General features: G+C 39.8%; 1 protein-coding gene across 1 annotated transcript; it reads right to left on the bottom strand.

Moving 5' to 3' along the window:
- Nucleotides 1-378: 378 nt before the first annotated feature.
- On the bottom strand, nt 379-7,810 carry arg2 (arginase 2). Its single transcript, XM_033642665.2, has 8 exons — nt 7,476-7,810; nt 7,319-7,391; nt 3,813-3,987; nt 3,461-3,620; nt 3,187-3,281; nt 2,988-3,092; nt 2,656-2,792; nt 379-2,533 (listed from the first exon to the last, which is right to left on the bottom strand). Exons 1-8 carry the CDS (start codon nt 7,587-7,589, stop codon nt 2,343-2,345), a joined length of 1,050 nt encoding a protein of 349 aa, XP_033498556.1. The 5' UTR covers nt 7,590-7,810; the 3' UTR covers nt 379-2,342.
- Between the last annotated feature and the right edge of the window lie 4,597 nt (nt 7,811-12,407).

Here is a 12,407-nt window from a genome sequence, read left to right on the forward strand (position 1 = left end):
AAAAATGAATTTGTGATTGTATGAGTTTCCCCAAACCTCCACTCAGTCGTTAATGTATGAATGTATGAATGAACAATACAGTATTTGTAATTAATTCAGCTGGCACCACCATGAGGTTCACATTTGTGGATTATAGTGAAATAACTATTGGATGGATTACCATGAAATTCCCCATATTCCCTTGAAGATGATTTGTAATAACTTTTTTGATTTTTCATCTAGTGCCACCATCCTGTCAAAGTTTAATTTATTCAGCTCTCTGGTTTATGGCCATATACCTGCAGAGCTAATGAGAGTCCCATCAGCTGCTGTTTGCCCTGTCTTTTGTTAGTTACATTAGAATAAATGAGACTAACTGTGAAGAAAATAAGACACCAGTTCACGTGAACGAAAAATGTAATCACATTTATGGAAGACCAAAATATAGACTCCTTGTTACAAGGACAATAGTCAGCCACATCAAGTCAAGCATCTGATCAGTTCAAACTTTAATAAGCAAATAACTGTTTTGTTTTTGCCAGCATTTAAATTAAAGCTGGATATTTTCGGTTCTCAAGCCAAATAACACTGATGTAGTCAGTTATTTATACACACAGTAATTCTACGTTCATTGTGAAAATACAAAAGTAAACTCTAAAGAAAATACAGTAACCACAGCTGGTCCAAAAGTGCAAACACATCCTCACTAATTTTTAGTTACTGGCACAGCCACAAAACTACTGTAAGAGTCCACATCAGACAGTGGACTCCAAACTCCATCAAACTTGGTTTATCATACCTCTGAGGCAGGTTCATTCTCTTGTAAACCAAACACATAATAAATATGTGGCAGCTGTGTCTCTTAACACATCTTAACTATAACATACAGGAGCAAAATAAGTTAGTATTGCTGTTTCAATGACAAGTATTTCCATCAATACATGTAGTAGTTAACATCATGTCAAAGACGTTTGTCCCTGCATTATTAAAGCTGGGGTAGACAGTTTTCTGGAAAATAAAACAGCAGAATGTGAAAATAGAGTCCTCCTTCTGCAGCGCTCCCCTCTCTGTCCTAAGCCCCTCCCACCAGACAGACACCCATAAGAGTACTAGTCATTCTTTCAATCATCTCGATTGTGATTGTCATCCTGATGTTGTTAGAAGGCAGCAACTCCACAAGAGATATCATCCTGTTTTCCTTGCAAACGCGTGGGCCCGCAGAGCCCTTTGGGGTGACATCGTGGATGTATAAAAATAACTGGATACAGGTAGGGCCCCAGTTATTCTTTTGAAAGTTGCACGGTGGCGAATGAAGCCAAGAAAGTTTAATTTCTGCGTTATGAAATTACTTGGATCTTCCTTATCATAGGGCCCAGAGAACAAGCGCACTACAGACTAAGGGCAGGCAAGCAGCTAACTTGCTGGTTTAGCCCTCTGCTAACTTGGGGATAAAAAAGATTTAATTGTGCGGCTCTTCTATACTTTCGAGATGTTATCAGATGGAATGGATCAAATTCAGATAGTGGAAAGAGACATTTCGTGTCTCTTTTTCGTCTCTTTCACAATTGAAGTCCATGGAAAAAAGTATTTTTGGGCCACTTGACATCACGTGACGAACGTTGTAATTCCATGTTTGGCTACTATGTAATATTGGTGTCAAAGCCTGGCGCTGTTCCTGGGGGCCAGGATGACACACTGTGATTCGAGACTCTAGCTAGCTGCATAAACATGAACTTGAATCATCACTTGAATTAGCTACAGCGGTTAGCAACAGGCTTAACTATCAGCAACATTTTCTCTCCATCTCTGAAACGCTTTGCTGATATTGACTTATATTGCTTTTATTGTCAGACTTTTAGACTCTGTTTGATAAGTCTTCCTTTTTTGGGTTCCTTTGTAGTGCGGGCAGTCGTGCCAATGCTGGAATAGCAACTTTCTCTGCAGGATTCTCCGCCAGTGAATCAGGCTTCCACTGAAGGGACGTGCATCTGCATCTGCATCTGCATTTGTAGAACAGCTGATAGGAACGCCCTCTCTCTGACATGACCTGTGATTGGCCAAAACCTCCCATCATTGGGGTAGATTTTCTAAAGCAAAGCCAAGAGGAGATGCAGAAGTCTCTCTCATAACGCTTGAATTGAAATATGCTCTGCCCAGTGATGCAAAAACAAACACTGCCCACCCCGGCATGAAAGTGAACTCTTCTTCTAAATGTTTTTCTTCACTAAACATAACCCTAAAACAGCAAAGAGGTGACAACAAAACCTGCAGCTACCATTAGATTCAGTCTTTACAGTCTTGTATTCAGAATTGTGGAATGCTCAGGGATGACGTGGTAAAGTTCATAGCTTTGCCTCGTGCTCTCAGAGGCGCAGCTGCTCTGTGTCGTCCTTCACGGAGGGAATCTCATCCACAGGTACATGAGCGCCTTCTCTCGTCTGTCCCAGAGACGACGCAATGACGTCGACCGCTAAAGAGGCAGTGGCCTCCACGGCTTCGGGGTTGGCCCCCAGCAGTGGGTTCACTTCCACCATGTCCAAGACCGACAGCAGACCTGCACATCAGCACATTCACAAGTTAGGTGCTAGAATTTAATGCTAAAAGCCCTTTGAGGACATGAGGGTATCTGACACTGTCTATACAGGATGTTCTGAACATGTTTGTAGTCATCTGTACCTGTGTTATGGATTTCCTCTGCGATGTAGATTCCCTCCCTGTAGGTCAAACCTCCGTTCACTGGTGTTCCTGTGGCTGGAGCCAGAGACGGGTCGAATGAGTCGATGTCAAAGCTCAAGTGGATCGGTCGCTGGTTTCTGTTCAAGAAGGTAAGATCGTTAAATGTCAAGAATTTAAGGTTCATTTTAACTCAGACATAAGGAAACATTTGATTTTTATCAAATATACCAAACAAAAAAAGATTTGTAGTGAAAGATAAATATGTTAAACATTATAAAATAATCATATAACCATGTTAACAGAAAGTGAATATCATAATCTCTCAAAGATACCTTGCCAGAAGATGGTCAAGAGTGACTTCCATGACCCTCTGGATGCCTAGTCTGTCGATATCCCTCATGGTGAAGTACTGGATACCCAGGTTCTTCAGGATGTGGCTGTAATGAACAAAGTCAGAAACATCAAGACCTATTTTCACAGCGCTTACATGGAAAATTAAGTTCATATCAGAATGTCATAGCGTGCACTTACTACTCTCCAGGGTCAACGTCCCGCAGCCCGATGTACACCAGGTCCCTCGAGGTTAGGCATGGCTTCATCCAGGAGAACCCTGGGATATCTGGCATCTGAGTGGACAGAGATAGAGTGTAAAGTGGAATAATGCTTAGTTACTGTGGTTAGCTTTCGTAGGGCATTATTTTTCAAATTTTTTGCGTCTCCTTCAGTCTGTGTGTCTTGCTCCTGTGTAGAAGGGTTGAAGGGGGGGCTTAACATGTCTGTGCATGAGCTTAAAAAATCCTCTCACCTTGTCTTGCAGCTCTTTGAGTATGAACGCCACAGGCTGGCCGTGGAGATTTCCTGATGGCGAAGTCATGGGCGTGTTTATGTCTGCATGAGCGTCAACCCAGATGAGACACAGGTCAGGACACTGCCGGGTGTGGCCTCCCACTGATCCAATAGCAAGGCTACGAAATAAGATGACAGTCTCATAAATATCTGGTGTTTGCATCAGTCAGATTCAGAAGCTGAGGGTATTGTTGCATGTGTTAAAGTGATTTATAGTAGCCTTTGGACACCTAAATACTGTATGACTGTATGATTTCAAGGTGGGTTCTGTTCACAGACACCACATTCTGTATTAATAGATTATTAGTTACCTGTGGTCACCTCCCAGCATGACAAGTGTGTGTCCAGCGCCGACAGCTCTGCTCACTGCGCCAGACAGCATCTTGCTTGCCCCACCCACTGAGCGAGGGAACTTTACATCCATGTAGGGTTCGTCCTTCTCAAGGTGGTGGAAGTTGAGGTCGCCAAAGTCGTGGACAGAATAGTCTGAGGAACACAACAAGAGGCTGACATCAATTTAAGGAAATTTGGTTGAGTCACTCTCTTGGTGGACAATGACTGATTGTGTAATGGTGCAAAGTTTTACACCAGCACGTCTGACTGTTGCATGGAGGGAACCTGCAACCTTTTGGTTTTGGACACTGCCCTGTTTTGTTTTCATTAAATAATTGCACTCCTAATGACTGCAACGCTGTGTAATCTGTAGCCTCCATAGCATTATTTAACACTCATCTGTCTACCTTGCAGTCTGGGGACGCTGACTCATCATTCAGTGCCTGTGGAACATTCGTGACGGGGCTCTTTCCACTTGTCCTCTTTCCCACGTCAGCTCAAGTTACAGCCTCTGCAGCTCGCCCTCTACTAGGTGGCCACGGAGGTAAAGACTGAAAAATTTCCATTTACTTTAAGCCACACACTGCGAAGTAAACAAGTGATGTGATCCACCATATTGGGGGTTCATCTGGCAATGTGAGCCTTTATGGCAGTGTAGTGTTACTCTGCTGATCTAAGGGGGAACCAGTGTGGTACATTACCCATTGCCATTCGTAGACAGGACAGGAATAGCCCTTATGTTGCTGCAAACATGAGCATGGATTGCAGGACAATTCAAAAACTCTGTTACAGCAGCGGCGGCAGGCTGCAGGTTTTGCTTCTGATTACTGTGAAATGCAAGATTATGGCTGCTGTGTGCACTGTAGTTACATCCTCATTACAGCTGATAAGCAGATGTCTGGGACCAGGTGTGCTCGCATTCCTTGGAAAATGTTACACTGTTACACTCTGGGTTTGTTTAACTGGATGCTTGGTTGAGCTTCTGTTTAACTGGCAGGAACAGGTTCGACTGTTGTGATCGGTCACACACCTAGATTATCCATTGTGTGAGGATGTGTGTAAAGCTGTCAATATCATCAACAATAACCGTCATTTCCTATTATATACGGAGAAGGACCAACAATCTGTGGAACTCAGCAGTGATTTTGTGGGTATACTGTGATTCTGTCAAGTGTGGTGTAATGACAGTACATTTATATGTGTGGTATACTCTGTAGTGAGTGTATTTATAGTAACCTTATCATACATATGATAGCTTAGTGTTAAGCTTCTGTGGGGTCAACAGGCAGCCCTCCAATCTTCCAGTACACAGTGACCTCCTCGTAGGTTATTGTATTTTTCCTTTTATTAGTAATTATATTTATGATTATTTTGTAAAATAATTATACAGTAAATTATTCTACCAGGTGCATGATGATGAGGTCGTTTTTTAATTAAAAACTTGAAATTTAAAGACACTACTTTGTACTAACTTGTAATAGACCATCTTTTTAATCAAACACAAAACAGATAAATTATTAAAAGCTACAATAAACCATAGTACACATATTTGAAGGCATTATGTCTTTGTTGCACCACATAATGTCTTACATCTTGCAACGTATCAGTGTGTCCTCAGTGTGAGACTTAGGGTTGTGTGTTGGCAAGACTCTGGCAATACAATACGTATCATGATGCAGGGGTTACAGTTTACATTCGGAAGAGTCAAAGGCTGAAGACAGATTACAGCCCTGCTATCCTGCCGTCAGAATCCAGAAACAACACAAAGTGAACCAATTTTACACAACGTTATTACAGCTAAAGTGGCACGGTTTTGCTTTGGTTAGCACTGCCACCTCACAGCAAGAGGGTTACTGGTTCAAACCTGGGGTGGGGGAGCCCTTCTGCGATCAGTTAGCATGTTCTCCCTGTGTCAATGTGGGTTTCCTCCAGATGCTCCAGCTTCCTTCCACAGTCCAAAGACATGCAGGTTAATTTGTGACTCTAAATTGTCCGTAGGTGTTTTTATTTTTTTTTTAGAAATAAAAATAGAGACTAGATTAGACAGACTAACAAACTAAATTGAATAAGAATATACAGGAAGTGTATTTAGATTTATTCTTTGATCATTTGGTCCAATTTGTCACCACAAAAATCTTGAGGAGAGGCATTGTATATTGAGACAGGAATGTCTACGTGAGTCATGTATATGAGTCATGTAATACTTATTCTGAACTTTTAAAATGTTGACAAATACCAGTCATATTACAGTAAAAAAATGAAAACTATTACTAAAAGTAATAAAAACTTAAGTACAACTTTACATTATTAAACAATGAAAACTGAACTGAATTGAGCAGAAAAATTAAAAACAAAGTAAAAATATAAACTAACAAAAAATAGAAAATTATAATAACTCAGCTGTCATGAATCTTTGCATGTAAATTTAAACTATTGATTAATTAAAAAATTAAAAATACTTTTGTTACTGTTATTGTTACTATTTTGTTGTTATAATGACACAGTATCACAAAACATAATATCACGATCTATTTTTTGTTGCACCCCCATCTGTGCCACTACAGATAGACTTGCAGTATCCCAGGCTGACTTTATAGTGACTTTACAGTGTTCCTGTCCTTACTGTTACTGCAACTCATTCCTCCACTACATCACCAATCTCTTTTGTTATTTTAGGAGGCGTGGTTTTACAGTCACAATACAACCTCATTGGCCTAAGCCTAAAATAAAGAGCGCATTCTTTCCGTGTGAGGTTTCCCATTTCATCCTTCAAAGCAGCACTCCTGTGTCCAACGGGAAACTGCCCGCAGGTGGGTGGAAACGCATAAAAGAGTAATTACAGAGAGAGGGGGGAAAGTCTGTCTGCAGTGACGACACAGTGGAAATACATCAGCCCATCCTCTTCCTCTGTACGCCCTTCCGAGCATGTGCCCCGGACAAGAATGACTAAACCAGACATGTGGCTGAGAAAATAAAACGCAGACTGTGTTACACGGTGTGTTTCACCATGGTGGTTTATTCTTGCCCATGTATGGCATCGCTTCAGTAGATGCGCCCGCGGGGACTGAATGAAGCTCTTAAGAGTTTGGAGTCGCCATTACTTCATTGTTACAGTATTTCAACCGGGATTTACATAATAATGATTTCAGTTCATGCTGTTCTGCTGCCTGAAAATGCCTAATAAATGGAGATTATGGTTATTTATCCTGTTTAAATACACATCCTGTTAATAATCTATGATGTAGGTGACAGGATTTGATTTAAAGTGGACTAAAGCAGGGATCACTTTGTTCCCAAACGCATGTGAGCCTAAATAACCTCTCCAAGCCTATGTGTTGGATGTTGATATTTACAGCCCTCCGGGTGATGTAACAGTGGCAGCCACCGGAGGAAGACGTTAAATCTGTCTAAATGCAACCTGCAGGTTCCCACCCATCCACTGTTACATAACGCAGCAGCACCGGCTGCTCCATTATTCACCTACCTAAACCGGAGAGCCTGTCGATGAGCCCCGCATCTCTGATGGCTTTAGGGCCGTGCTCCACACCTCTTCTTTTCTGTAAAATAAACACCAGGGGGTTAAATCTGTCCTGATGATGTTAAATATTAAAAATAAAGGAGTCACATAAATCTTTTCCTACCTGTCCTCTTGAAAAAGGAGCTCCCAGCACAGCCACGGACTGAGCCCTGCTCTGTTGACACGTGTGTCCCAGTTGAGTCCTGAGAAGACTGGATAAAGGTCCTCTCAAAGCCATTTTTATTTTTGAAAATCCCAGTCGTCCCAGTTGAAGTGAATCCGATCCCAGACACCGCGCAGAAAGTCTGACGAAAGCGCGGAGAGATGTTGCGCTGCTGGATGCTGAATGTGGCCGCGCTGGTGCAAGAGGCCGTTCTTATTGCTCCTCTGGCTACTTAATATTCATGAGCTGCTACACTCAGACTAATGAGAACACGCCCTAACTTGAACATGAACACATACAGCTTATTTAAGTTTCTTTTAGGTTGTTTGTGAAGCGTTTATAACGTGTAATAAAGTTTTATTACCATATGTACATCGTGTTATGTACAGCTGCTGACGTCACGTTGAGTGACACACCTTCATAGTGGCCAATGGGAAATGGCAAAATGAGAGGGTTCGCTCTGTGGGCGTGGTCTGAACTGATGTAAGCTGGGTCAGGTGCTGTACATGACATGTTTGTTGGGAAACTACTGCAGTCTCATCGAAGTGGAAATTTCCGGAGACGCAGCCGAGCGCGACTGATAGGCCTGTTTACATTGTCGCGTTTGACCTGGGTGTTTATCAACATGTGTCCCAAAACACCCGCCTATCATAGGCAGTGTCAGGTCAAGAGGAAAACACATAACCATCTCTAGGCCTACAGCTGTCCATATAGGCAAGGCAGCTGTATTTGTGTGGCACAGTTCACACACCAGGGCAACTCAAAGTGCTTTACAGAGCAGTAGAATATAAAACATGATAAAGGATGTAGAAAAGAGTAAAGAGAAAAAACACATATAAAAGGTGAAATTAATTACTAAATGTTTACAATTGAAAAAATCACCATTAAAACTAGCAAAGAGTGCAGACAAGTGGTGCAAAGATGATTTAAAATGATATAAAAAATTGAGTTAAAGAGTAAGGTTGCAGTCATTACAGAGTGGAGTAGGCAGTGTAAGAAAGAAATATCTTTAGCTTTGACCTTAAAGTGTTCAGAGTCGGGGCTTGTCTTACATCAGCTGGGAGGTTATTCCAGGTTTGTGCTGCATGATAACAGAATACTGCTTCATCATGTTTTGCTCTAGTGTATATCAGGTCATGTGTTCAAGGGACCCACTATCTTTGAGTTGATTTTTATTAGATAAGCAAACTTAAAAGAGTATCATCGCAGAGTATATCCCAACAATTGTGTGTAAAGATATAAAAACAGGATTTTTTAAAAAAAAATAGTATTTTAGATTGAAAAAAATGTTATGTCAGATTTTTTTAATGTAAAAAGTGTAAAAAAAAACAAAACAAAAAAAACAAAACATGTTTCAGTGTCAGTTACACTCTTTCAGTTAAAAAATATTGCAGAACTCAACTAATACCACCAGCAAAGACACAAGGAACTTAAAGATGCGCACACCTTAATCTTTTCTCGCTGAGACTTTTGTTGACTCCCTCTTTACTTGCTTTACTCAGTCCTCACTTATTCGTCTTTAACTGGTGCAACATGCAGCTGCCAGGGTGTTAACAAAAACTAGTTGTCTTTTCCACATCACCCCAATACTTGCCCCCCTTCGTTAGCTTCCAATAAAACACTGAACTGATTTTATTACTTTTATTAATGACATAAAAGGCTTTACATGACATGGCCCTTGCATATGTAGTAGAGGTTTTGAGTCCCTATTCTCACAGTTGGCAACTTCAGTCATCTGATCAGGGCCTTTAATCAGTTCCCATTTGTTTTTAACCCAGAGATGACCGTGCTTTTGCGATTGTTGCTCCTAAACTTTGACACAGCCTTTCCATTAGAGCTGCTGAAAACTCACTTCTAAAGGTTGGCCTTTCTATAAATACTCTCTGTTTACCCTTATTTATTTATTTTAATTTTGATCATGAACTTTAACTCTTGTCTATGTATCATGCATACATATGGGTCTGTATGTATTTATGTATGCTTAAATATTTATATGTGTCTTATTCCATAGGCGGTGTTGCCTCACAGCAAGAGGGTTCCTGGTTCGGAGCCCTTCTGTGCAGAGTTTGCATGTTCTCCCCGTGTCAGTGTGGGTTTCCTCCAGGTGCTCCAGCTTCCTCCCACAGTCCAAAGACATGCAGGTTAACTGGTGACTCTAAATTGTCCGTAGGTGTGAATGTGAGTGTGAATGGTTGTCTGTCTCTATGTGTCAGCCCTGTGATAGTCTGGTGACCTGTCCAGGGTGAACCCTGCCTCTCACCCAGTGTCAGCTGGGATAGGCTCAGTATAACTGGGTAAGCGGTTACATAAATGAATGAATGTATCTTATTCTATATGTGATGTGGTTTGTAAGTGCATGTTTTAAATAGTGCTATATTAAAAGATTATCACACTATTAAAAAAAAAAAAACATTACAAGTAAAACTTTAACATACAAAATCTTAATTAAAAGTATTATCTGCAAAATAATTGTCATTATGTAGACACATTCGTAAGAACAAACATACAAACATTAGGTGATTATAACTTATGCACTAATGTCTAAGTAGGGTTCTAATGTTTTATCAGGTGGAGGTAGAACTTTTGAAACCATTTTATAACAGTGTATTTTAGAAGATTATATGTTTCATATGTAATCTTACTCCACTGTCATGAAAGATGCTAAAAAAAAAGTCAGCTTTTAGTGAAGTAGAAGTTGAGAGTTGGTAATTAAAATACCAGTTGACACAAGTCGAGAGCCACCACCAGTACTACACTGGGCAGTCTCATCTCCAGTTCTTACAACACATTGCATCAGCACTCACCACCAGTAACCCAGCAACTGTGTGCATATGACTTCACTCAGGATCTTATTTGACTTTTCTTAAACATGGATTTGACTTGACTTGACTTGTCCTACTTTCACCCTTTACACCTCAGACATCTGCAAGGAGCAGAATCCTTAACCCTCTCCTCGCCAGTTTCCAGTGGTTTATACGTGAAGTCTCTTATGTATGCATATCCTTAGTTTTGTGGAACACACACATAACATATGTACACACAGTTAAACAACAACTATACCAATAAACATTATGTGAGTATATAAAATACACAAAGTAATTATTATAAGAGCCAGATCATAATGACTCAGCATATTAATACAGGAATTTGCCTCACACTGCAAAGTAACCTCCAACCACTGCTGTCACATAAATTTAGTGAAGTAAATTAGCATTGAATGGAAACACTCAACTAAAGTAGCCTACAAGTATCTCAATAGGCCATTATATGAGCAGTAGCCTATTGTACTTGCTTAAATGTGCTTGCTGAGATATGCAGTAATGAAAACCATATCCGTCTTACTTTTTATGTTAAGTCTCAACTCATAGTTTGGCTCGGCTATATTCCTTCAAAAAGCAACATATAGATAGCGTTCTTGCAAAGTATACACATGAGACAATACAAAATACATAAACAATTTCTAAAACATGCAAAAGATTTATGCAACATGTAACTACATTGATTTTTAACACTTTGAATTAAAAGAACAGAGGAAAAAGTGGAGAACTGATGGTCTGTTGTCACTCAGCAACATAATTCTAGAATGTTAACTGAATCATGTGGTTGCTGAGCAACACTGAGCACCCTACGTTTGTCTCCTCATGTAATCAGCCTATATTATTTGGCCATGATGCATCCAGTGGTCAGACAACGGTTGTGCTTAGTGTCCAGTCATTGGGAGGGTAAATGACTGCGCTGAGATCTATAAAATAAAGGAAGGCATTTAGCGCCACCAAGTGACTAAAAAATGGAGAACACAGATAGTTTAATATGTGAAAATGGATTTCCATTCCCTGATTACAGTCTGTCAGGCAAAACCTTTCCCCTGGATGTTAGCTATACACATCTCCCTCTTCTCATATTTCATCTAAACAAGGTCCTAAACAGTACTATTTGATTTATAATGTATGTTGGGGTATTGCAGTCTGGGATTGAATCTGTGCGCTAACCTGCAACATCTTATTCAAATACTTCTGGTTAGAGATGGCTGTGGCATTTATAACCAGAGACCAGTTCCACAGTATGTTGTGTATCTTTAATACCTTTCAGCCAGCCATTATTTAAAATTTACAAGCCTACACTACTGAATTACAGAAATTTCATTTTGCTCACCCTTTTATCCAAACAGACCTAAAATAAGTGCATTCAACCATGAATACAGCCTAAAAACTGCAGGAATTATGCAAGTACTAACCTCATGAAATCTGCTTAACTGCTGCAAGTACATATTATATACCCCATAATAAACATCAATAGATAATAAACTTTGAGTTGGTCCAGTTTTGAAAAAATACTTTATTCTTGCATGAAAATGTCTGTACTGTTGTAATATGCACAAATATAGTGACTTACACAAAAAAAAACAAAACCAGACGTGATGTTTAGTGTAGGGTTGAAAACAATTGTTGTTGTTTTTTCAAATTATCTGTCAGTTATTTTTCTTATCATCCAGTTTAAAATCTACAAATGTCAGAGAGTAGTGACAATGTCATTCATATTTTTTAGGTCCCAAGGTAATATATTCAAGTACATGTTTTGTCTGACCAACAGAACAAAATCCAAACATTATTTATATAATAATGTGTAAAAAAGGAGAAAAACAGCAAAATCTCACACTTGGAAAAACTGAAACCAGATAATGTGTTAACCATCGATTAATCAGCTTCTATGAAGTAAACTGCTAGGTTTACAGTATGACTTATCTTAAGAACAGCTACTAAGTTCATTTTTATACCGTCTTGAAATGAATGGAAATCACTGACTGCTGGGTCAGGAAAGGGCAAATGAGTCTGTATTTTTCGTTTTTATTTTACAATTGCTTCTGCAAAATAAATGTGTGTTTCTCATGCCTTT

This window comes from Epinephelus lanceolatus, chromosome 15 (genome assembly GCF_041903045.1).
Source record: "Epinephelus lanceolatus isolate andai-2023 chromosome 15, ASM4190304v1, whole genome shotgun sequence".
Lineage (NCBI taxonomy): Eukaryota > Metazoa > Chordata > Actinopteri > Perciformes > Serranidae > Epinephelus > Epinephelus lanceolatus.